The 26603-nt window shown below is 39.8% G+C and overlaps 2 protein-coding genes across 4 annotated transcripts; both read right to left on the reverse strand.

Annotated features, from left to right (window-relative positions):
• Positions 1–117: 117 nt before the first annotated feature.
• On the reverse strand, positions 118–3404 carry tmem258 (transmembrane protein 258). Its single transcript, XM_061035480.1, has 4 exons — positions 3294–3404; positions 2876–2985; positions 364–492; positions 118–267 (listed from the first exon to the last, which is right to left on the reverse strand). The coding sequence occupies exons 1-3, from the start codon at positions 3294–3296 to the stop codon at positions 366–368; spliced, it is 240 nt and encodes a 79-aa protein (XP_060891463.1). The 5' UTR covers positions 3297–3404; the 3' UTR covers positions 118–267; positions 364–365.
• Positions 3405–4026: 622 nt separating this feature from the next.
• myrf (myelin regulatory factor) lies at positions 4027–26559 on the reverse strand. Of its 3 annotated transcripts, none has more exons than XM_061035481.1 (27): positions 25994–26559; positions 17031–17121; positions 16597–16884; positions 15661–15722; positions 14903–15125; positions 14550–14650; positions 14276–14393; positions 13279–13474; positions 13112–13188; positions 12267–12377; positions 12065–12170; positions 11058–11258; positions 10683–10791; positions 10393–10502; positions 10139–10299; positions 9949–10021; positions 9727–9809; positions 9538–9606; positions 9345–9428; positions 9068–9135; positions 8885–8959; positions 8563–8793; positions 8297–8390; positions 7580–7642; positions 6465–6570; positions 6241–6315; positions 4027–6088 (listed from the first exon to the last, which is right to left on the reverse strand). In XM_061035481.1, exons 1-27 carry the CDS (start codon positions 26037–26039, stop codon positions 6011–6013), a joined length of 3099 nt encoding a protein of 1032 aa, XP_060891464.1. In that variant the 5' UTR covers positions 26040–26559; the 3' UTR covers positions 4027–6010. The 3 variants fall into 3 exon arrangements, with proteins under 3 accessions (XP_060891464.1, XP_060891465.1, XP_060891466.1); XM_061035482.1 differs by having other exon boundaries at positions 12080–12170; positions 25994–26558; XM_061035483.1 differs by lacking the exon at positions 9345–9428 and having other exon boundaries at positions 25994–26558.
• Positions 26560–26603: the final 44 nt, after the last annotated feature.

Raw genomic sequence — 26603 nt, forward strand, 5'->3', positions numbered from 1 at the left:
GTCATTGATAAAACTGTCAACATTTACATTACTGATTTTTTTTTTTTTTTTTTTTTTTTAAAAGATGTTGAGATCCATTCATAATTTCCAACATTGGTTCGCAATAAAACACACCAGAAGTTTTACAAATCCCCTTTACTTGTGACGAGAAAACCAAAGTCCACATAATCGCATATTATTGTCAGTGCAGTCCAATTAAATCCAGTCTGTGTCGGGTTTGGTGTTGCTCCTCTGGAATGTGTTACTCTTCAAATCAGTCACCACAAACTGCAGGAAACAAGAGAGAGAAGTTAACGGCTACAAAACTCTTTCAGTTATTGAAAAGTCAAACAGAATTAGACATTAATAACACCTTAAACATACCTTCATACGTAGATCCCAACCCAGAGTAGTAAGAACAGCACACCGAAGCCCATGAAAAGTGATGCCACAAGGGAGATCAGTAACTCTTTGTAGACATCCCGGGTATATTTTGTTGATGTCACCTCGTAGCTGGGGGAGGGTTAAGGACTAGCTCGTAAAATAGAACAACCAAGCGTGGAGTTGTGTTTGGAGATGAAATACCTCCTGATATATATACTTTAATTTTAAGTAGAGATGGGAAATAAAATAGATTTATGTAAACATCGAGGTTCTTATCTTCTGAGATTTAAAATAGATTCATAACTTCCAAAAATCGACTTATCAGTCGCTCCCTGCTAAGTGCTAAGGCTAGCTCTCTAACTCAGTAGAATGGCTGAATTTCTTGCTGCTTCATTTGGCAGTCTCACAGATGACTGGAGTTGATCGTGAAGTATGTACCAATTCAAAAATAGACTTTGAATCCATGAATCCAGAATCGTTTTTTTTAATCGAAAATAGATTCTGGATCGAATTGTGAGACACCCAAAGATTCCCAGCCCTAATTTCCCTAATCATACTTTACTTTGAGTGCTGTCATCCTGTAATCTTTATTCACATTTACAGAAATCTCCACGGGGTGATCAAAATAAAGATCACCAATTTTTGAGTTAAACTTGACAAACATTTGGTCAGCATGCACTTCAAAAGTGGCCCGATGTTTTCCACAGTCAGATCATGATTCAAACCATTTAAACATGACTAAGATTTAGTTTTTGTTCCAATCTTCGAACTTAAATTAACTTGTGTTTTCTTTGTTCGACATGTGTCAATGATTGTGCCTTATGAATAGTTACATTTATGATAATAAGCACATGCATAACTATGTAAAATGTAGGTTTCAATCTCATATCTAAAAATCCCTCTCAGAGAAGTGTGAGGATGTGTTTCATAGTGTTAAAACATACATTTCTGGATTACCTGTATGTGACTGTGAGAGTGTATTTCTCTAACAGTACAGCATAAAGACGCTTCCACTTTACATGGGAGTACTGTGGAAAGTGAATGCAATGGCAGTATGTTTTTCAAGTCAAAAGGCTGCATGTTGTGATGGGCTCCTACATCGTAACCAGACCATGGAACTGTGAAATACGTTGAAACCAGTTAGTTCATTGAAGGCTTTTGAAAACAAAAACACATGTGGTATGGTTTGTTTATAGCAGGGGTCTCCAACAGGTAGCTCGCGGGCAGGTTTTCTAGGTCTATAGGTTGACCGACTGTGTCAAAAATAAAAATCTGACGACGGTAAATGCACCTCTTCCCACTATTCATATATTTGGCCCATAAAAACAAGTATGAAGTCCTAATGTTTTCTTGGACATTGATGTGAATTTAAGATTATTGATAAGAATTGGCTTATTGCAATTTCACACACGTACAAACAGCAGCTTAATTCAGCTGATGTGAGCTATGTAAATAAAAGGGGGCGGCAGTACCTCAGTCTGAGGAGGAGGTCGCCGGTTCAAGTCCCGGTGCGGACCAAATATGGAAGTTGGTCTGGTAGCTGGAGAGGTGCCAGATCGCTTCCCGAGCACTGCCGAGGTGCCCCTTAGCAAGGCACCAAACCCCCCCCGCCCTCCCCACCACCAGCTCAGGAGCGCCCGCTGTGGGCAGCTCAGGAGCGCCCGCTGTGGGCAGCTCCGTCACTCTGACATGTCTCCATTAGTGCATGTCCACAGGATCCTGTTTGTGCATGTGTGTGTTGCATGACTTACAGAGTGTAAAAACAGAATTTCCCCTTGCAGGGATCCATAAAGTAAATCTTAATCTTAAACGCAAGCGATTTGATGCATCCCACTTCTGACACACTTGTTGTGGGCGGCAGTAGGTCAGTCTGTAGGGACTTGGGTTGGGAATCGGAGGGTCGCCGGTTCAGGTCCCGGCACGGACCAAGTCCGGAAATTGGTCTGGTAGCTGGAGAGGTGCCAGACCACTTCCTGAGCACTGCCGAGGTGCCCTTGAGCAAGGCACCAAACCCCCCACCCACCATCAGCTCAGGAGCGCCCACTGTGGGCAGCCCCCTCACTCTGAGACCTCTCCATTAGTGCATGTTCATAGGATCCTGTTTGTGCATGTGTGTGTATTTCAGCCTATGTTTGTGTAGCATGTTAACTAGACAGAGTGTAAAAACGAATTTCCCCTCGCGGGATCAATAAAGTATAAATTATTATTATTAAAAAAGTAGCCCTTGGCCACTTTCATTTTTTGAAAGTAGCTCTCAGATAAAAAAGGTTGGAGACCCCTGGTTTATAGTTTTTTTTTAAGTTAATTTAAGCAATTAGCAGAAATAGCACATTTTTGTAACACTATCATGTTTCAGTGTCTGGGTAAAAACATGAGAAGCCCCTGATATGATCCTTAACTCAGTCAAAGTAACAGCAGGTTGCTACTACGCACTATAATAGTCTCTGGTTATGTTACCTTCTTTTATGTCTACCACAAACATTGTGAAGTGAAACAAGTGGTGAAAGGATACACGAAGAACCAGGCAGTGAAGAACATGCCGATGGCCAGCAGGACGACTGTGAGGTGAGGGAACACAGCCGGGTTCACCGGGCTGGTGTATCTGGTCATAGCTTCGAGTTCCTGCAGCCATAACATGAATAGTGAAGATACAAGCAGGTTAGAAAGATCTACCTGTAGCTTAACGCGTTATTTCATTATAAGAAAATGGCAAGAAACACTGATTTACTTGTAATAGACCGCCTAACTAAATCTTTTGCAATGGATAGCTAGCGATCCTCTGCTAGTCTGCAGCTAAATAAATTATAACTTCACGCAGAAAACGCATTTTTTTAGGTGATAACGTATACATATAAGCCATACATCATTGTACATAATTCTAACTTACACATTTCAACTCATATAAACAAGATAAAGATAAGTAATACTACCATTTTGTAATGAAGTGGAGCTCCTGTTTGGATGGTCCAAGCTGAAAAGGCCACGTACTGTCTAACGCTTCCTGGTTCATCGTGACGTACAGCTGACGTATGACGTTAAGCTGACGTGTTTTGTCCTCAACTTTGCCTCGCAGGCTTCTCTCCCTCGGGCTTTGTAAATGTCTCGCCATTTTTCTACAGCAGCGTTTTTCTTTTCCATAGACCGTGTGTAATCAACAACAATACATTCTGTTTTTTCCCACAAACATTTGACATTTAAAGTTTGTTGTTATGCAAATGTGAAGGATCAGCTACCTGAGAGGTGTAATTCAGGGTATCAATTTCAGATACAAAAAAATAAAGTGTTTGGCTGCCCTCTAACGGACAAAATGGAAAATTTGAGCTGATTTATTTATCACATAAAGCAGGGATGGGCAACTTTGGTCACAGCAAGGGCCACATTCATTTAATTCTCACTGCCAAGGGGCCAAATTGTAGGATACAAAAACGATTACAGTCAATTATGTCTCAAATTTAACTCAACATATACCAGTGATCAAATATGATTATGGACATATTTCTGGTTTTCATGAATTCATGGTAGATTTTGTCATGTTTTCTTCATGTTTCCAATTAATTGACCTGAGGGCCACATTGAGGGTTGAAGGGGGCCGCATGTGGCCCCCGGGCCGCCAGTTGCCCACCCCTGACATAAAGCATTTAAAAAATCAGAGACAACCGAAAATTCAATCAAAAATGTATTTACTACATGCTTCATAATATTACAGCATATTTTTTTGACAAAATGGTTTACAAATGTTATGATACATGGGCTACAAAAAGTAATGATATTAGAATATATTCAACGTTCTTTTAGTGTTATGGCATTTTTGTTTAAAGAAATAGTGCTAGTGTGTGTGCGCGCGCGCGCGCGTGTGTGTGTGTGTGTGTGTGTGTGTGTGTGTGTGTGTGTGTTTACATGTTTATATTCTAATTCATCATTTCTGGGCTCCATTAGATAAACGTTGATATATTATTGATGGTAGCCTACAAGAACAAACAAACAAATACACTTTAAAAACAATATCATCAAACATATCAGATAAAAAGGAGCACTGGTAGTAACACAATGAAGCTTTACAGTTAAATGTAATGCAGTTCTACCAGAGTATATGAAAACCGTCTGCTGCACTGAATAGAGCAACAGCGTTTCATAAAGACAGTGCAAAAGTGCTACAGTGGTTTCATTATGCTATCTGGTGCATTATAAATAAGCTAAAATAGTACCCTCTACCTACCCACTGAAGTCATAATTATAATAGTCAAAGCATTTTACAGTCTTAATATTCTGCTAACTTCCATAAACTTTTGTCTGATGGCTGTTTTTCCTATGTAATATTGATTTAACATTTGACATACACTATTGTGTGTTTTTTTTTCTTTTTGAATACAGACACATAAGGGATATGGATTTAAACAAACATTTCAACCAATTTTACAAAAGAATAGCGAGAGTAACACAATAATGCCTCAAAACAAGAAAGGATAATGGAAGATAAAACACTATACAAATCAGTTATCTTTAAATTGTTATTCTTTTTTTTATTAATGTTATATTCTTAATTGTATAGGCACAGGAAAAAAAAAAAATCCAGATAAAGTCACGAATAAGGCCAGTGTATGAAGTCCATTTTACTTCTAGAGTTTCAATTCTTTTTTTCAGCTTTATGAACAAGATATTAAAATGACATTTTCAAAGCTGAAGAAGCATTCGAGTTGCCGCTGAGCTGAGGTGTCCCATTTACAAGAATGGATTGAGCATGCGCACAAAATGTAATCTGCCATTTCTGCCTCCCCAGTGTTCTGCACAGTTAGTGAAATACAGTTTAAGCTATTCCAGTGTTTCTTGAAATGTTGTCAGTGTTGGACTTGCTGCATTTCTACGATTCAGATGCTTAAAGCTTTCAGTGTTTCTACTTTTAATGTTCCAGAGTTATTTCCAGTCATAGCACATTTGATCAAGCTTTAATGAAAAGGACTCAGTGGTCTTCAAATGTATGCCCATATTGATACTACACTATGCTCTGCTGTAGAGACTCAGGATTTGCCAGTGTGCACTACTGAGGTATACTTTCAGTGTAAGATGCAACCATTCACTGAGGCCTTCAGCAGAAGTCAACCATCTTCTTTCCAGTGTAAAAAAAGAATACTAATCAGTGTTTATTTGTTGGTTTCGGTGTACTTTAAAATTCATTTTATAAAAAAATATGCAAACGTGCATAGTGTTTTCCACAGTATCTTAGCTTGTAACTCATTAGGAAACTTGAATTCGGCTAAAAAATAATTAAGGCTTAATGTAAGTATAAATGACATCGTGACCATTGAATAAATGAACAAGAAACTCAAGGCATAACTTACACAAGAGTAGTTAACAATGAAACAACAAGGTTAAAGTGATCGAAAAACATTTTCAGTGACAGAAGAAAAAAAAAAGAACAGTGTTTTATATTCCAGTGATCACAGCAAAAAGAGATGTCTTAATGCATGTACATGTACATGTAGATGGGATAACGATGGGGAAGGTGTAATATAGTGGGTTCTGTATGGATATCTTTAAAATAATGTACAATAAGGAGACCAAAAACAAATCCCATCCCAACAACGTACAAATGGAACCATGAAGGAAAATGTGAGCATGTAAAGACACTGGGACATGTCCTCTTCTTTTTTCACGCACAGTTGCTTTGAAAAAGAAGATGGTAGTCAGAGGATGAGTTTTCTCCTTCAGCGGCACAGCTCACTTCACTCTGTCAATGAAAAACACGGGGAGACAAAAGACATAATGATCAGCCATTAACCAAGTGTACAACTAATGAATCAGACCACACAAAGGAAGCACAGAGCACCTGCAGTACAGTGTCTAGAAACCCCTTTGATTTTGAAAGCCAATTTTACTCACAGACAGGGAGACACGGAAGTGATAGGCGATGTCCTGGAAAGACAGCACGGGTACAGACCACAGGTGATGAGTTCCCTAAAAAGTACAAATTCTTTGATGAGTAACGCACTGGTACGTAAGCTCTAACAATGCTTGTTTCAAGTACTCATAATGGTATAAAAATCTAACTAAGGACACAGGTATTGATGGTATGAATCACCCTGGTTAAGCATGTCTTTATGTACCTTTGATGATGTACTCTGTCCTCTGTAGAGCTCTGTCTCTGTGTGGTTGGGGCATAATCGTCCCAAGGTCGCACCACATTGTCTTACCCACACATTGTTCTTAGACCTGCAATAAATCAAAATGTTCTTCACCCTCTGTTATTTTCCAACAATGTCATCATCATTTCTTAAAAACTCCATGTTTTTTTTAAATATAATAATTGCCAAATTATATTATTTTGGCCTAAGAATTTTTTTTAGTAACTCAAATACCATTTTCATCCGACAACATGCTCAGGGTCCGCAGCACAAATGATGTCATAATGTTTTGGATAAGTTTCACTTTGTCAGTTGTATAAATGAAGGATATCTGACAAATGGTTTTCACTTCAATGCTTCTCGATTGATCTGCAACTTTAGATACAAAAGTGGTGGCAAATCTGATATATATAAAAAAACATATTTTATAACTCATTAGCTCTGGATGGACAACAGCTAACTCTATGAGTAATGTTAGCTAGCTGATGGTAATGATTGCAAGGATATTATTGAATGCTTCCCTGAGCTGTTGTCAGTAAAACTGGAAACCAAAATATTTTATTTATTTGACCTTATTTGAACGTGTTTAAATTTTGAGGTAAATTGACATTATATTTTTTCATTAGGTATCAACAGTAAATTCACAACAGCTAACAAACAATTCAGACAATTCTTAGCTAACAGTTACATTTGCTGGCTCACATCACAATTAGCAAGGAATGAATGCTTGTATCTTGTAACACTGAGTACTAACATCAGCTGTAGAAAAAGAATACCTCATGTGTTGTTTGAACTACAGACCTATAGAACCAGATTTTAACTCTCTATTGTCTTTTCAGTTGCTGATGAATGAAGAAGCAGTAAAATGGTAACAACTAGTTAGATTCACTTCTTTTATGTGATTGTCATTTCTGAAACAACGCATTGCAACATTATCAGTTTTTGCATGATGGGCTGATACTAATGGGCCCTTTACAAAGCATCCTCCACATCCTTCACAACCTGAATGTGACTTCAGAGGAAAATGTCCGCAGTGTGAACATTAAGAACTGCTATCATGTAGTTATATATAGATGGTGTGATTATTTCGTACTCACGTCATGTGCAAAGTGATTTGTGAGATGGAAGAATTTCTCTTTCCATGGACGGATACTGTGTAGCTAAAACAGACAAAGTGAAAAAACAGGATCGGTATGAAGCATGACTGTGTAATAAACCGTACAATACCTTACACTTACACTGCCTTAAACAGTTTATTTAAAACATTTAACTATTTTTTAAAACAATTCTGACATTTATATTTACATCACATAATAACCCATTTCTTAGCATTTCATCTTTGTTGGAAACACACATCTGTACATAATTCATATTTTGTACAGCACATATTGCTATGTATCTTATTTATTCATATTTCTTTGTATACACTACTATATATTTTGTGTTGTATAGAACATATTCTACAGATTTCTTCCTTATATCTTCTATGCCCCAAGCTGAAATCTTCTATCTTGTACTTATAGTCTTTATACAAGGGATATTTTCTCACTGGGATGAATAAAGTATTTCAGATTTTGATTCTGTAATTGTGTCAGGGAGGAATCATACAGGCAAGAAACAATATAAAAGACAAATTTGAATAAGGGAGAGACAGATATATTCAGATGCTTCTATACAAGGTGTAATGTGTCACTGATACGTTTTAATGACTTATTAGGAGTGATACAACGTCCTTAATAAGATTCTTTATTTTCCTCTTCAACAACACACGTCACCCATCTCTACAATGTCAACTTAAGGCTAGAGGAACTTACCTGCAGCTTTCAGGAGTTGCACAGCGCTGTGCTGTGATCACTTGGTTTGTCTCCACGATTTGTAGTCTACTCAGAGAGGGAGCTGACCTTCCTCCTGAAAAAAAGAGAAGCTACACTATGAGCATTTTACCCGTTGAATTCCAAAGTACAGTATGTAGATAAGCTTTATTTGCAGTTGTCAAACAAATGGCTTTACTGTGTTTGCATACTGCATATTATATGTGTGGAGAAAGCACAGCGTCTGGGATGTGTTTGTGTATTTTTACCCTTTGTGTGCAGGCTGCGTTGTCTGCGTGAAACTGGCAGCTGACCCACGGGCAGACGGTTGGCAGTTCCCCCACCGTCAAGGTCTGTAGGTGCTGGTCTTTTTGACTTGGCAAAGTACAAAGGTGCTGAGGTGTGACTCAGGCGGTTTCTACTGCGGGCCTCTTTGTCCATTAATCTGGACTTGGCCTTTTTATTAATGGTGCTCGGTGTAGGAACTAGACTGCCTACATCTAAAAGAAGGAGGGAAAATAACCTGCATTGATGACGCATGTATGAAACAGGAAAACTGTCTGTTTGTTTCAGCCATATTTGCTTTTGTACCTGGTGTGGATTGGTTGTTAACCAGTGACAACACTGTAGCTGATTGGTTGTTGATGGCTGTGGGTGAACAGCAGGCTGAAAGTGTGAGAAAACCAGATCTCAGCAACTTATCTGTAAATCAACCGTTAATTGTGCGCCTAACTTAGATAGCTGCTCTGTCTCTTATTTCGGATCTCCACTCACCTGGAGCAGGGGTGGTGGTCAGCGGAGTAAACTGACTTTTACGTGAGGATCCCAGAGCAGCTCTCGACCTGCAGGCCAAGAACATGCTTTAGTAAAAAAATGATGACACACTAACAACCAATAATGTTTTAGGTATTCTGATTTACATTATGTTACCCATGAGCTCCCTTTATGAACAGAAAAAGAAAAAAAACAACTAAGCAATCAAAGAAAGGACTGAAAAAGACAGAACAGAGTGTGAAACAAGTAATGAGAAAGACAGGTGCTGTAAGCATACCATGGGCAGACAGGTGGACAGAAAGTTACAGTGGCAGTGAAGATTGGCATCCAAGAGATGTAAAGAATACAGGAAGGAAAATAGCTACAAAGAGTAGGAACAGATCATGTTAAAAGACAGTAATGGAGAAATGGAGAAATGAGATTTGTATCACTTTAAAGTCTAAGTTTCAGTCTCCCTCAGGACCACATACCCATCCCTCTCTGACACGTCTCCTCTGTGGTGAAGGGTCAACACATAAAGGACCGACATAGAAATGACACTGTCGTGGGACAAAATGAAAACACAATGCATTGTTATCATGCCTCTGCTGGACAGAGATGAAGCTGATTGTTTTGTGTACCCTCCAATCCCTGCCCAAACACATTTAGCTCAGTCAAACCTGAAGGCCATGACAACAACCAGTGCCAGGATGGCTGCCTGCATGAACCTCTGGCTGATGCAGCCTTGATCTGGAGGCGAATTCTGCAGGAGAGGGGGGGGGGGGGGGGACAAAAAACAAAAAAAAACACATAAATGCATTTGTACAATACTTGAAAATCCTCATCCTTTGATTGTTAAACAATTAAAAACAGTTTTTAAATGCATTTTTGTCACCACGGACCTTGCTTCCAGGTTTGGTTGTGTTCTTCTTGAGTGGACCGCTCCCTGTTCTGCTGAAATAACTCCCTGATTGGCTACAGGGGGGGAAAAAGAAATGAACTGATTTATCAATTCTTTTGTATACCAATAAGAATACAATGAAAAAGATTCCTGCTTCGAAAACTCCGTCTGTTTCCGCTCACTTCTCTCACCTGACAGTGCCTCCGCTCACTGTGCTCTTCATGCTGTCGAGACGCCGCAGCTTTGCCAGTTTGCGGCTCCAGCGCTCCAGTTCGTCTATCCGAGTCTCCAGGTTGTCTGTGAGCTTACAAAGCTCCTTCACAGCGCCCACGTTCTCCATGAAGATGCGATCCTTTCATGTTAAGGAGAGGGCTTTTAGTTTTGTTCTGTTATTGAGGCGAAGTGTGTTTGGGCTTTTTTTTTTTTTTTAAAGTGTGTTTAGTACCTTGTTGACAACTAACAGGTTTGGAATAGTTTCTCCGTTGGCAAACACCACGTCACCCCCCTCCTTCACTGCTTCAGGTAAGATCTGTTGAACCTCTTGAGCGATCACTCCTGCAGGAGGGATATAAAAAGTGCTGCAGTGAAAAATACAGCATACACTGATTTAGGACACACTTGAACAAAAATGCACATACGGCAAAGGACAAAACGTTCATTAAGACATAAAGATGATCACATGATATAGAGTGAACAAAGACTTGAGCTGATGGATATTGTTATTGATGAAGTTACCGGTCTCTGCAGTATTCTCTATTCCCACCGAGGCAGCAAATTCAGGCTTGTAATGATAATGGACCAGCCTCATCTGAGAAATCCGTTTCAAATTGTCTGTGGTGTCCACCTACACACAGACAGAGTGACAATGACATGCATGCAGATGATATGAAAACACATTGCTCATGTTGCAGGCGAAATGCTTGGTATCAACTACAATGAGAAGGCACAAAAAAACTGAAATGGAAAGTGCCCAGTCAACTGTGCTGAGCAAGAGCATTTGGATGACGTGATTCATGATGACAAGAACATGAGGCACACGATGACACACACTGACAGTTGGGCAACAAGCACGCAAAAACACAGCAGATACACACTGGGTGACGTTCTGACCTCCTGGACATTTTCTTTGGCCCTGATGTCCGACGGGTGCACCAGGGAGCCCATGACCTTCACGTTTCCATGGACGACCAGAGCCTCGTCCGGCCGGTCCGTGTTGATGCCGACTCTCCCGTGGTGGTAAACCGAGTCTGGCAGTTGGCCACGCTGCCACAGCACTTCGTTGTCACTTTCAAACTGGCCCGGGTTTGATGCCTGTAACGGAGAGACAGAGAAGACGGTGCACAGACTATAATGGTTCAGATATTTCTTTAAGATATGATGTGCACAATCAAAATGATTTCAATTTGGAAATGTGTAAATTTGCTCTCTAGAGTCTTGTCATCGGCGAGGTTGCCAGGCACCCAGCAAACGATCCAGTAAGTGCTCACTGCTGCCTCCAATTTAAAAAGTAGTCTGGACATAACGTCACTTAAAACAGCCGCAGATTGTTACACAATAGTTCTAGATAAGCGTTTTAGGCAGAACACTTTATGCTTAGCTTAGCTGCTAGTTGTTTCAACATGTTTATGGTATAAATATGAGGCATGAAAGCAAATTGACATATTTTCAAAAATGTGGGCTGAATCTCTTAACATAAGGATAAAATGCAAATTTGTTGACTTACATTATATAGTTAGACAGTTTTTCAGTGAATTCATAAAAAAAAAAAAAAAAAATCTGTAATGTTAGCACAGTGGCTAAAAATATGTAAACATTCCTTCTTAAATCAATACCGTTAAAAATTTATAGTAACTCCATAATTTCCCACAATACTATCAATGGTCACAGGAGGAAAAATGCTTGTTTCATAGTTTGACCTCTATTAAACTCTGTGTTTTGGAGTGTAGTTGTAGTGCGCAGTGGAGCAAAGAGACAGATAGACGGGATAGAAAGACAGGTGATGGAGAGGACGAGGAAATCTAAACAGTGATTTTGAAATACAGGACGGTCTGAACAGACTGCTGAGGGAAAGGTGTCACATTCACACAGGATATGATTGTTGTAGGAGGCAGACAGACATGGCCAGACGTTACCCTGACGATGATCCTCTCAGACACGTGAGCCGCCACAGTGTAGGTCTGACTGTGGGACTGAGCATGCAGCGCCACCACCAGCATGAAATACCTGAACGGACAAACGCATCAGGAGCAGCTGTGACTACTGGACTTATGTTTGCATTAAAGTTAATGGCATGTTTACGTGTGATGGCATGTTTCTGACCTCTGGTCTGGGTTTGGTTTGCCCTTCTTCCTCATGTTGTTTGCTGTGGTCTCGCTGAAGTGGAGCCGTCCCACTGTGACCTTAGTGACCTGCTCTGAGGGCAGGGTGACGCTGGAAGAAATCAAATCATAAAAATACATTGTGCGCATGTAAACTGTATATCCAAGAAGCAATGTTTGTGTGTTTGTTTCTGCTATAATTTGGAGTCTTGTGTGTTTTTCCCTCTTTTTTGGTAAAGCTAATACTTTACTTTGATTTTGTTAGTTATTACCATAATTATTCCTTCAGCTTACTTTTTAAATTTTTCATTTTGGGCTTTTTAATGCCTTTATTGGAGAGATAGGACAGTGACTGGAGCTGGAAATCAGGGTAGAGAGAGACGGGGGAATGACGTGTGGGAAAGGAGCCACAGACTGGATTCAAACTTTTGGGCTGCTTGCTTTTAGGACCACAGCCTCTGTGCATGCGGTGCGCCAACTAACCACTTGTCCACCGGCGCCACTTCAGTTTAGTCTTGATATTAAAATAGTCACTTTTATTCTTCGTACATTTCAATGTGATAAAATGACCATAAAAGCTCAACAAGGAAACAAAATCAGGGAACTTTTAACGATAAGATAAGATATAAGATACTCAATAAATGTTTTAAACTGGCAATGGTGAAGCGTCTAAAAGACTTCTGAACAAAGACTGTTAAAAAGAGCTGTAAGATCACAGATTTATTTGAAGTGCATACGGTGGGCAAGTATGAACAGTAGAAATCATTACAGCGAGCTAAATTTGCTTTAATGCTCCTGGTTTTATTTTTTTAAAGTGAACTTATCCTTAAGAGAGTTCATACTCACAGCACTGGCTTAAAGGGCCTCTTGCTGCGGTCAGACTGTGACTGCTCCACACTGATGGACTGATTCATGGCCTCCACCTGGCAACACAGAGAGAAATAAAATGGACATTTAATCAAGCGCAGAGCTCAGAACGCTCCGGTTGATGTCATGTTTACGTCCGTGCTCACCTTTACTCCGTTGAGTTTGAGATAGAAGCAGTCAATGGTCTGCAGGCCTTCATTTGTCTTTATGTACTTGGGATCTCCCAGCATGCCTACGTAGACCGTCACCTGGAAGTGGTTCTTCTTCTGGCAAACAAAGGCGTCGTCAGCCAAGGAGAAGTTGAAGCCCTTGTCTGCATCAACGCGGTAGGTTGGCATCGGACTAAAGACAGCGAAAGAGATTGTGACATATGAAGAAATGTGAATAAGACGTTCGTATTCTCTATAAGCATAATTAAAGGTCAATTGAGCAATTCTTATCATCAAAGGGAGACTCTTCATAATGTGCTTTTAAAAGGAGCTTCCACATGTCTAAAGGTCCAAGTAGAGGATGCAGATATGGATGAAGAACATCATATTTATAATCTGGTAATAAAATGGACTTTGTATTCTCATACATGAGGAGCTGGAAACAGCAAGCCTCATACCGCTATTATTTCTGCAACGGTAACAATCAATGTTTGTCATTGTTTAAGAACCCTGAATAGACCCTTTAGTGTGAGTGCTACAACTTTAATACAACAGAAGATTGAGACCTTCTGCGAGGTGTAATAAATCTATATAAAAACAAATAAATCTTCTGCTTTTCATGGATGAACAACCAGGTGGCTTTGACAACATATCTGAAAAGGTCTTGAGAGTCCAATTTAATTTCCCTCCCTATCTATACTTCTTTATATTTTTGGCACAAGTAGGTGTACACTCATTTTTCCCTTTAACAGCTCCTCAGGTTATCTTTCTGAGCCGAAACCGTGCCCTCGTTCACTCCCCCGCGCAGCTCACCTCTGAGGAATTCGTAGACCACTGCAGCCTTGCTATTTCTCTGCCACTCCCACTGTACACTTTGAATTATTTATCTAACCAATTATGACTTTCTTTCATTTTTAGCTCTCCGTAGAGTGCTTTCGACCACAAGAAAACAGCCACATGATGGTACTGATAGGCCAAAGTAAAGTCCACCCACAGCTCTTTGCAGTTTGCGTCATATAGTTGTGTCCACTTGTTCTGCTGGTGAGGCTGCCACTTGATGCACTGATAGTTCGGGTCCAGGTAGGAGTTGTCTGCATCCTGCATCAAACCTGCTGCAAAAACCAAATAACAGCGCTCAAAGCTTTGATAAAGGAATGATAAGAATATTTTCTGTGAAAGTCTTTTATCTATGTGACAGACAAAGGGGAGATGAGAGCTGGTGAGCGTGAGGTAGAGGAGGCGAGGAAGAGAAAAAGATGCCTGCCTACCTGGTTCTTGCTTGATGATACCTGTGAGGATTTGGGAATTGAGGGTGCTGTTGGGAGAGTCGGAGTGCTTCCTCTTCTTGGCCTGGTGGACAGGGATGCCGCTGAGGGAGGAAATGTAAACACAGTCACAACTTGAACACATCACTCTTACTCTTTCCCACCTTTTCTTTCGTTTCATACACATAAAGTATTCTCATTTTTTCCACACAAACTTATCCCTGTTGTTTATTTGGTCTTGTTATATGAACTGATTGATTATTACAGATTTTAACATTTTGTGATGCACTCAGAGCTGCATGTGTGTATAAAAGAGCTTCATGAATACATTTAAATTGAGTATATTTATGACTTACTCCTGCCCTTGAGGATGCTGCAGCAGCTGATGGAGCATTTGCGTCTGCTGCATGTCTCCACCCCCGCTTGTGGCCGGACCAATAGGATACTGGGATATCATGGGCTCAGGCTTCAGGTACATGTCACGATGCATGTTGGGATAGTGCCCATGTGGCGGGAGGGGTGGCGTTGGAGTCATGTGACACATGTTCTCTGGTGTCATGGTCCTGATCATGTGAGGATCTGAAAGACGAGTTGGGGATCGGGAAACAAATAAAACTGCACTTCAGCATGTCAGACTGCTTGTTATTACACTCCCTCGAACCTCAGCTAAAGGTATTTTCCAATGTTTGACAAAGAAAAACCACAAGATAACTTAGGCAGGACAAACACAGGTGTGTGAGCGGCAAAGTTGTTGTGAAACTTTTATTTTAAATAAGCCAAAAGAAACTTCTAAACACACTTAAAAAAAAAAGTGTATGAGCTTCAAACAATCATATTCAGTCGAAATCTAGATTCTGATGAATGAGTGACAGACACACCTTGAATTCAATATATTGATTGGTTTGCATATGAGGTTGATTTTACTCTCTGGTCTCGCTGCTGTGTTCAATAACAATGAACTGATGATTTATGAATATTGACTTCAGCGGCGTCCTCCGACTCGACGTTTGAGTCTGCATCTTTTCTCTCAGATGACCTCCTTTTTGTGTGTGCTCTCTTTCACATTCTTCAAAGCAAACTTCTGAAGGGAAAAAGAAGGAGATGTTTAACTCACCATTCACCTGCTGAGGAGAGTACGGCTCTGAGCTGGAGTCTGGGGGGGACTCGGGTAGCGTCCTAAAAGATAGATTGGCAATAGAGGTTATGTTCACAAAAACAGTCTTACTTGACCTTCAAATAAAAAATAAAAAAAATCATTTAAAAAAGTCCCATGCCAAAATTGGCTCTTCTTTGTTGTTGTTTTTCAAGGCTATTTTTTTAAATAGTGTCGACATTATTTTGATCTATTACTTTGGCTCTAGAGAATAGCATAATTTTTTTAAGTCAGTATTTAGTACCAGTATCAGGGCATTTAGGGTATCTTGCAGATTATTACATTTTGGACAGCAATGTCTTTCTTCCCAAATCACTTACAGAAGCCAATATCAGTCTTGTTCTTAAAAAAGTGAAGCTTGATGACAACTGTGCATTCCACAGGCCTATAAGCTTATTAAACAAAGTTCTTAAATTGCTCTCTTGCTTTGACTTTAGAAACAGTCCTGCCTGCCATTATAAACAGTGATCTAACAGGATTTGTAACTGGCAGAAACTCGTGCAACAATATGAGGAGGCTTTTCCCAATTTGACAAATTAGACTGTTGTTAGTCTGGACGCAGAGAAGGCTTTTGATGGGGTCAGCATCTCCCCTCTGGAGATACGGGGGCCTAAGTGAAGCAATTATTAGCAGGGTGAAGTTGCAAAATATTAACCAGTTGTCTGCTGTCCTTACAAATGGCGAGAGATCTTCTCCTTTTCACCTTGGCCAGGGTATAAGACAGGGGCACCCTTTATCACTCCTATTGTTTGCAATCCCTACGGAGCGTTTGACGGAGGCTATTTGACGCACTACTTTTATTACAGATGTCTCAGCTTGCGGTAAAACTCATAAAATGTCCTTATATGTTTTCTTCTTTGCACCTTTCTCCATCAGCCTCTGAGGTCTTATGCTCACCCTGGAGCGTAGTGGCCCCTGTGCTCGGGCTTGACGTGAACCTGCTGTTGCTGCTGCTGCTGCTGCTGCTGCTGCTGCTGCTGGCCCAGGCAGGAGTAACTGTGTCGGAGGCCCAGGGATGGACCTTGCTGGTAGGCGTTCTGACAGTTCTGGGGCCCAGGCAGAGGGGCTCCTTGGCGCAGTGGAATAGGGGGGCTCACACCACACACCAACCCCCCAGCTGAGGAAACTCCTGCCTGGGGAGATGAGTAATTTGGTCCTGGAGTGCTGTGGACCTCTGAGAAACAGCTGGGAGAATGAAGAAGAAGAAGACGAAGAAGAAGAAGAAGGATTAGCCTTATCAGGAAAAACAAATTCCTTTGTAACGACATGATCTGATTGGCTTGGTTCATGTTGTTTTGACGTTGTTGGGTTGGTTTGGAGTCCCTACTGACATGTCAGTGCTATCGTCCTCCTTGCTGATGTACTCTTCCAGGATACTGGTGTCGATGTTGGCTGGCTCCAGAGAGCTGGTAATATCATGACCTGTGGAGAAGGGAGGGAGGGGAGCACAGAGAGAAGATGGAGAGCATCAGGATTAGCAAGAGGAATCTTTCAGCAACTCCGCACACTGCCACAACAGCTCTGGCTCCAACAAAAGCTTATGTTGTAACAATTCACTGGAAGTCTAAAGCATTTCGCCAACGCAGCGTTCTACTTATAGTTTTTTCTACAAACCAGAGCCTGACTGATATGGTATTTTTCGGGCCGATATCGATATTGGGACCGATACGTCGGCCGATATCTTTATTTGATCTACGTTCAATCTGTAGAGATAGATAGATATAGACATACACACTTATTGCGTTGCTCCCTAAAATGCAGTTATCGAACTCTTGTGGATAAGATATATAATGAAGACAAGATGGTCGCTCAACTGGAAAGTAACTGCGCATGTTTGGCATCACCGCTTGACACCCTGGAGGGTGATGATGCTGGTTGTAATCCATACAGCACATTCTCCTGGTGACAGCCAGAAAGAGAACTACTAGTGTAATACAATGATACTCAAATTAAATGCTTGTTGACTTGTGAAAAATTCTTGTAATATCGGCACATATCAGCCAATACCGACAGACACTTTATGCTAATATCGGCCCGAATTTATCGGCTGGATGATTAACTAGTCGGGCTCTACAACGAACTTCAAATAACTTTCTAACAACATATCATTACTTTTATTCACATAATTTCACACTCTTTCTTTTTTAAACAGAATCAAATTTGCTTTCATATTTAAAGACTAAGATTACATGAATGACCAACAGTCTGAATATGTGTTAGCCAACATTACGGATCACATACTGGTGACTCAGTGCCTCGTAATGGTGACACAAATAGAATGGAATCACTGCAGTTGTTGGTTACTATTTTTGGCAACAAAGCTTTGTCATTTAGAGAAACTAAATATAAAATCAGGTTTCTTTTTATCAAAATAATTCAATATAGATATATGATAAGCATCATTCATTATTGCCTAATGATCCCTTTACTTCACCCCAGGGTCATTTTCACCCTTTGATAGCCAAAGCCTCACAAATCCCAAACACATGACCCCTCTTAATCTTTAAAACACCATCGAGTATGCATATATTCAGAAAAGAGTAAACCACTTTATATAAACCAGCTTGTCCTATTGCACAATTAGCATGTAACTGGTACATGAGAGACGGTGATCCTTTTTCTTCACTTGTTGTCCCTAAATACAGTAAACAGTGTCAGAGGGGAGAGGAGAGGGTGAGCAGGATGGAGGGGGTGAAGCGGGGGTAAGGACCTGGTATAGAGTGGGTGGGCAGGCAACCCCAGCCTTCTCCTTTTCTTTTTTTTTTTCTCTCTTTCTGTCTCTCGCACGCTCAAACAAGCACACACGCACAGACACACACTTTTCTCTGATAGATTAAGCAGCTACTCAGTTGGGAATGCAAGGAATTTTTGTGTTAGCATTGGAAAAAAAATCTCCTTTTCCCGCATTTTTGGTCTTCTACTTGTGCTTTATTCTTCATCAGAAACCAAACAGAAATGTTTATTATGAGTTATCGTGTCACAGTTACCTCTCAGTTTGACACAAATGATTTGAAAGAACATATTGTCTTGTAAAAAAAATGTGTATAGTCCAACCAAAAAGCAGGGCTGACTGTAAACATTAACATCTCACAACCATTAATCATTACACCCCAAAACAAAACCAACTTGTCTCCAACCAGTCAAATCAAGAACAGCACCAATGATTCTGTTTAGAGTAATTCTCCTTTTACCATATTGAGAAAACAAGCGTGTTTACAAAGATGGACTTTTCTTGCTGGATAGAACCAGATGGTTAATGTCTCCTAATACGTGCCAGCGAGATGGGAGACAAGCAGGATGGTTCCCCTGAAATAAGTTCCAGATGTGCACCCCACCCAAAGAGGCAGTAAATTTAAGCTGGCAGGCCTGATAACGAAAAATAAAGAGGGGAGGGTGGATAGATGGAGGTTGAGGAGGGCTGTGGGGCAAGAAAGACAGAATACAAGTATGATGTCCAAGGATGGAAATGGGAAGAAAAAAAACAACAACACATGAACAAGTGATGAGAGAAATTGATTCCAGACGTCTTTGTGTCCAAGAGGGCGAGAGAAGTAACATCTATTAGGTTGCGCCATATGGTAGATTGGTGATGTAAGACTTTTGCAAATACTAACACATTGATCAAGCTTGACATGAGCATACTGGAAATAACAGATGTTTAAACAGTGATACAAATGAGTTAAAGCAACTGTTGGGAAAATTTGGCTTGTATTGATTTTGTTGATCCATTTGTTGACAGTGGAGAATGTCAGAAATTAGGGAGAGAGAGTGGAGAATGACATGCAGGAAAGGAGCCACAGGTCAGATTTGAACCCGGGTCTACCGCTTGGATGGCTACAGCTTCTGTACATGGCGCGCCCAAACCAACCATTTTGCCACCGGCTCCCTATCTTAGCGTGCTGTAACCCACTTTGTGTGACACCTACCTGGTGTATAAAAACCATGTAGAAATCCTCAAACCCTCATGAGTGGTCTTGTCTTTTTTGTAGGGTAAACAGAGGCTCGGTATTCATTTCAATCAGTTTCATCGCCAACAAAAAAAATTCCCACAGAGGCTTTGACTTAATTTTCCTTGGCCACTTGGGGCGCAGCAAAAAGAAAATAAATCTGAAATAACGATAGATTATTTGTAGTAACCTACCTGACTGAACAAAGTCCAATATTAAACCTTTTTAAGCTCTATTTTGGACTTTACCAACTCCCCCACTCTTAAAATTCTTCCATCTTGCTCTTAACAGCTTATTTGGCTCTGTAGGCGCTCCACATGTTCACCTGCTAGTTTCTGATCTTGAAGCACAAAAATTTTAATTTTATCCGCAGCCTCCATTTCTACATTGTCCTGCAATGTATAAGAAGTACGGCTGCTCATATCTAAATTATGTGTTACTGCTGAACACGACAGAAAAAAAAAAAACGATAACAAAGAACAATATCATAAACTCTTATACTGTACAAAATCTAACTGGATCTGGTGGAAAACTAAAACTGAAAGTCAATGTCTAACACACCTTCAAAGTCAAGACACTACAATATTTCACATGCTGATCAAAGGAAAGTTACTGTTCCTGAATAACAGATACATAGACTAACTGTGGCCTATCACTGAATCAGTTTAAAATAGTAAATTGCTGTGAGATGGATGTGTACATTTCTCTGCTTCAATGTTTGTCTCTGTCCAGCTGTGTTCAACAAGGAACAGTGAAATGATTGTCAGTCCAACTTCGATACAGACGAGCCTTTTCAGAGATTAGGGGCTGAGAGGGGAGTGTGTGTGTGTGTGTGTTTGTGTGTGTGTGTGTTAACATACGCGTGTGTATGTGTTTGTTTGTATGTGTGTGTATAACTTTGTGTCTTATGCCACCATCTCAATGCCTGGTTTGTCAGCAGAGTAATAATCTAAAAAGAACACAGAAGACTGAGTGTGCGATTGGCCATTAAACACGGTTTGACTTATATGAGTCAATTTAATGGACAGCTTTCCTTTGCTTTGTGTGTTTTTTTGGTATATCCAACAATAGTGTGTAATGTAATTTTCGACTTCAAAATTGCATAAACTATTATTAAGGCTACGTCCTGGAAGAAGAGTTACTTTGAGGTCACTTAAAACAGAAACGAAATCTGTAAAAAACTTCGCTGTGATACTCTTTTTTTTCCCCTTCCAGGTGAGATTTGTATGCACAAACATGTGTGTTAATAATGAAACACTTTCAGAGAGGAACTCCATGTGATTATCAGACAGTTTGACTGGAATTAACTCTGTTGCACAACCCCAAAAAACACACAAGGGGATTATACACACAGTAAATGCCATTTCTAGGACATTTTACACCAAATTAAATAATAAACCAACACTTTAGGAAACTTGCAACACATCAAAACTTACATCATCAATGTCTACACTAAATCAACAGATGCCTTTCATCCTAGAATTTAATTCACTTGTGCTCTCAGCTGTTCCAGATCCTACACAGCCTACGACTACAGTTTACATTTAAACACACCAACATGTACAGACACAAACAGTAAATCAATTAAAATGTATAATATATATACTAGAAAGGGTTAGACATTTCTGACAAGTAACCCGAGAGTTCTACAGACTTTTCATTTGTGTAAAGATAGGGTTATTATTCGTTTTAAGAAAGCATAAAAGTGAAGCGCATCATTGCAACACGGACATCAATCAACAGGTGAACACAAAGGAAAGACTCCTATCAGGAAAGGACTAATAAATCTAAAGAGGAGCAGAGCAGACAGAGCGGCAGGGTACCTGCACGTAGCCAAAGCATGGTGACGTCCTTGAGATGAAAACACCTGAAACAGAAGATGAGATGACAAATTCCTCTCTATTTTTCACATGTTTCTCTACTCCGGCAGAAAGGCTTTCTTCTAGAGACCTGAGAATCGCAGACTAGGGTAACAAATGTGTGTGTGTGTGTGTGTGTGTGTGTGTGTGTGTGTGTGTGTGTGCGTGCATACTGTGTTAGTGTGTGTGTGAGAAAGGATCGAGAAAGGAGTTATAATAAGGATTATTCCCCAGTCATGAGAAAAGGCTGTACCAGGCTACCACACACAGAACTTGTCGCACACAAGCACTGGCCGCACCGGCGGACCTGGCTCAGGAGATTACAGGAGTGACAAGGCTGGGTCCTGGACACAAAGCAAAATACAAAAAAAAAAAACTTTGGATAAGTTGTAGACAGATTTGCAGCATAGAGAGAGAGAAAATTAAAAAAGTGGAAGGAGACGAGGGAAGAAAAAGACAAAAGAAAATTATAAATCAGAATATAGAGACACTTGAGGAGAAGGGGGAAACTGTTGTTTGTCTAAAAATGCTCAGAATGCAGTAGAACAATGAAAAGAAAATGCTCATGTAAACCAGCTGAAGAAAATTCTAGTAAAAGTTCACAGAGCTATTCTAATGAACTCCTCAGGACGCTCACAATGAACGCAGGACGCAGACAAATCCCCATAACACTCTGACGCTGCATACTACATCTTACTTCTGTAACCGCTTCACTTTATTATTTCATGAAGAGAAAAAAGTATATAAATCTCATAAATAAAGAGAAAAAAGTATATAAATCTCACAAATAAAGAGAAAAAAGTATATAAATCTCATAAATAAAGAGAAAAAAAGTATATAAATCTCACAAATAAAGAGAAAAAAGTATATAAATCTCACAAATAAAGAGAAAAAAGTATATAAATCTCATAAATAAAGAGAAAAAAAGTATATAAATCTCATAAATAAAGAGAAAAAAGTATATAAATCTCACAAATAAAGAGAAAAAAGTATATAAATCTCACAAATAAAGAGAAAAAAAGTATATAAATCTCACAGATAAAGAGAAAAAAGTTTATAAATCTCATAAATAAAGAGAAAAAAGTATATAAATCTCACAGATAAAGAGAAAAAAGTATATAAATCTCACAAATAAAGAGAAAAAAGTATATAAATCTCATAAATAAAGAGAAAAAAAGTACATAAATCTCACAAAGTCCAGTTCAACCACAAACAACATTGATTGGCTGAGGATTGCTCAGTTGGCAGACGTCAGTGATGGGAGTGAGGCACAACAATGAAAAATAGAACCTACTAAGCGCTGTAAGCCTGGCCGCTCAAAAACAATACATTCCTGTAACTGCAGTTCACCGCTGAACCTGTAAATCAGATGAAGCGTCCAACCTGTTTCACTCAGGGTTTTTCAAGATGGATGAAAGCCATGATTCACTACAGTGGGAGTGAAGTGGGACTTATGAGGAATTTTGAAATGGTATCATAGGGTGGTGGTGATGATGATGATAGTCCTTTCAAGGAAATATGGTGAAAGAACATGATTAACTCTCTTGGAAAGTTTATTTTCAAGCAGATCAAATTTAAGTAGCTCATCTTCCAAACAAGTTTCATTTCAAATTGAAGGGTTTTTAACTCTAGCTTCCAAATATTGAAAAGCCCTACAACCAAGTCTTATACAACAACAATGACAGCTCTAATCTAAGGTTGACTGTCTGTAAGGTATTGTCCATTTTGACTGCTGGCTCAGCAGCTTCGTAATGAGAGGCTACTTGTCAATCAGTGAACTCAGATTCCCTCTTCACCCTTGAATATTTTGATAACTATTGTGTGGACTGTCTTCAATTGGTACACGATAAGGTCCCATAGAATTAATAGTGACTTTAGTGTTTACTAGAGATTTCTACTGTTGCCACTAGTGCAGTGAATACCTCTTCCAAAACTTTGGATCATTGACTGTTTATAAATATAGACAATGCATCTCCATATCTTTCCATTGTACAAAGGTGAGTAAAAATACCCCATGCGACGGGCGCTGACATATTGCACTGTTGATGTCTTTTTAACCAAGACATGCACAGAAGCGATCTAGCAGGTGGAACTTACTCTCTTATGCCTCTTCTGCTCACCTAAGCGAATATTTAACTTGCTAAGATTGACAAAGATGACAAAGAACATGTGCAAACAAGAGGTTTCTTTGTCTTTCCGAGGTTGATTAGTTATTCCTTTGGTGCCTCTTTTGACAAAACGTTGATAAAGTGGTGGGATATAAGATCAGGAGTCTGTTTTTTTTGTGGTTTATTATAATAAATTGCCTTCAATAGCTTTGATTTGAATACAATTAACCATTGATTGCAGCCCTGTTTATTGTGTCAGTATTTCACCAATAGCCTTTCGGTGTTCTTAAAGCATTGCAGGCTACGGCGTAGTTTCAATGAAGAAGTATCAATCAAAGCCTACAGAGCCACTACTGTGCCTGTAAGCTTTGTTCATATCAGTCTAGTGTCTGCTGGATCCACATTTATCAAAGTGCCAAAACTGTGTGTCTGCATTACCACTTAAAGTAAGTGATTTCATTTTTCATTTTGACCAATCTTCAATTCCGTGTTGTCCAAGCACATGCTGTTGTATTACGTTTGGTTGATTTAGGGAACTATTTGGACAAAAACACAACACAAAAGTAATAAAATGTCATGATCCTTTGTAGGTTCCAACATGGCTCTGAGTGTCTGAGTGAATGTTTGTTGTCAAAGTGAGTCAGAGAGGAGAAGGTCAAGTTTTTTTTTTTTAGGGGGGGGGGGGGGGGGGTTAGCTGAGTTTCTCTCAACAGCTCAGTCTCTCCACCCTGAGTCTGCACAATCTCACCTCTTCACACGGTCTGCTCACTCTCACTCTAATGGAGTCTGAGAGATGGAGAGAGAAGACTGAGGAGAAACACCAGTCTCACCTCATTGTGTTTTAACAGCCGCCACGTCTATGCCAGGAATGTACACTGTGCATTAGTGTGAATGTATACATATTTCACTAATCCGATTAAACCACTACCAGTGCCAAAATCCATTATAGTGCTATCTGTGTGTGTGCTTCTGTGTCAGTGTGTGTGAAGGTAAAGGAGGGGTTAATCATAGACACTTATTGACTAATCATCTTATAAATAAAATCAGCAGCTTTTTAATTTTACTCCTTTATCTTAATGCAGCGCCGATTGCCTTAACTGCGATATGAGAGATGAAAGTAGGAGTTTTTAAATCAGGATTTAAAGAAAGAACAAGTTAGAAAGAAAACATGCATTTAAGGCAGCACCTACTGTAAACCTCTCATGGACAAGTTGACATTTTAGTCCAAGCAAAAGTGGCTGAAATAAAGCCAAAGTAAGAACATCTCTCTAACTCCCAAAGCAAGAATGTAAACACACTAAATTCCTGTCAGAATGGAAAAGGAGCCTCTGACAGTCATTGATGGCTGTGTATATTAAAGTCAATGCTTTGTGAACACTATAATCAAGTGTTAAGTCTCTCTACAGATAACGTGTGACACATAAAGCAGCATTGTGTTTTTATGTGCACTTGACATCTATAGCGACATTTGAAAAATGCAGAAGTATTTGGTGTGCTGTAGATCAAGGAGTGATGAGAAGAAGTACAAACTCTTGCTTGAAATGAGACAAATGTGTTTGTGTGAGGAACGTGAACATAACAGCAGTTATATGATGGACAGGTCGAGTTAGCTACGTCCTTATATTCTCAAATCAGGACATAAAAAAACAAGTGCAATACAGCTTGGAGGTGAAAAGCTACTCAGATGTCCTCAAATTTTTCTACAAAAAAATAACAAATCTGTCAAAAGTTTGTAGACAAAAAATCCTAAATGTTTCCTTTTAACAAGCATAAAATAAATGTAAACTTTTGAAACTGATTTTGGTTGTAGCCAACATACACCTACATCACCAAAATCACATTGCTGTCTCCAACACGTCATGTCTCTCTCTAACACACACATTGTGCCCCCTTGCAAAACACACCATTTATCTTGACTTAAATTCCTGCAGCCTTACACCCCTCAACCCCAACCTCCTCCACTTTTTTTTTTCTTTTCTGAGGATTCCCCGTTTAACTTGATCTGTTACCCATCAGCAGCACTTTTGCTCCCTGCACCCATTAACCCTCCTGGGTTTCATTTTCAATATTGAAGTTTAAAGATAAACAGTGAGGAAAGTTAGTGTTAGGGGACAATTCAACTGAAGAGCAGAAGTCTTATAAGCTGTTTTTTTCATGATGTTGACCACCTGTCATGTGGGCTGCATCGCAATAGGCCTCTAATTTAAAAAGCATTTATGAGACAGTATAAATACATGTTATAGTATACATAACAAAACACATTTAGATTTGTTTAAATAATTAATAGACTTGTAAGTTAAAAGTCATAGTTTTAAAGTTACGTCCAACTCATTTTCATGAACCGTTTTAAAGTTGACCCGTAACTATGATGACATCTTACCTTCAAAAAACCTCTGTAACGCTTCGGTTTCATCTACCACGTCCATCCTAGCGGGTCCCACATGAAAAATCCATGAAAGTCTCCCCTTGTCCGAACGAAACCAATTCGGATCGGGGAAACTTTCACATGTGCATCACGGAATCCAGATGCTTCTCTCAGTGACTTCTTCTTGTCAATGGACATCAATCCATTCCCTCGGGCGGAAAACGTATTTACCTCGGCACTACGTTCACGTCCCGTACCGACGGTGAAGCTACAGGCTTTATGATGTTGGCTTTAACTTTTGATTAAGGGGCCAATAAACATCCAAACGAGAACAACGTGCAAGGGTTTCCTCTCACGCGCACCCTCACCTCAGCTTCCACGAGCGTCATAATAAACTTAAGTTCACTTTCGCGAAACACACCATCCAGTCGATGGAAAATTGCGAGAATGTAGAGGAAAATATTGTTTTTGCCAATCAAAAAAGAATGCGTAAAAGTTGTCTATCTTGACTTGTAGTCGCCCTGTGTGCTGCCTTCCTCCTCCTCTCCCTCTCAGGCAGGATGTGAGCGGAGAGTTGGAGGAGAGGAGCTGCTGCAGGTGAAGGATGTGCAACACGCTGCTGCAA

The sequence above is a fragment of the Labrus mixtus genome, chromosome 4, assembly GCF_963584025.1.
Source record: "Labrus mixtus chromosome 4, fLabMix1.1, whole genome shotgun sequence".
NCBI classification, from domain to species: domain Eukaryota; kingdom Metazoa; phylum Chordata; class Actinopteri; order Labriformes; family Labridae; genus Labrus; species Labrus mixtus.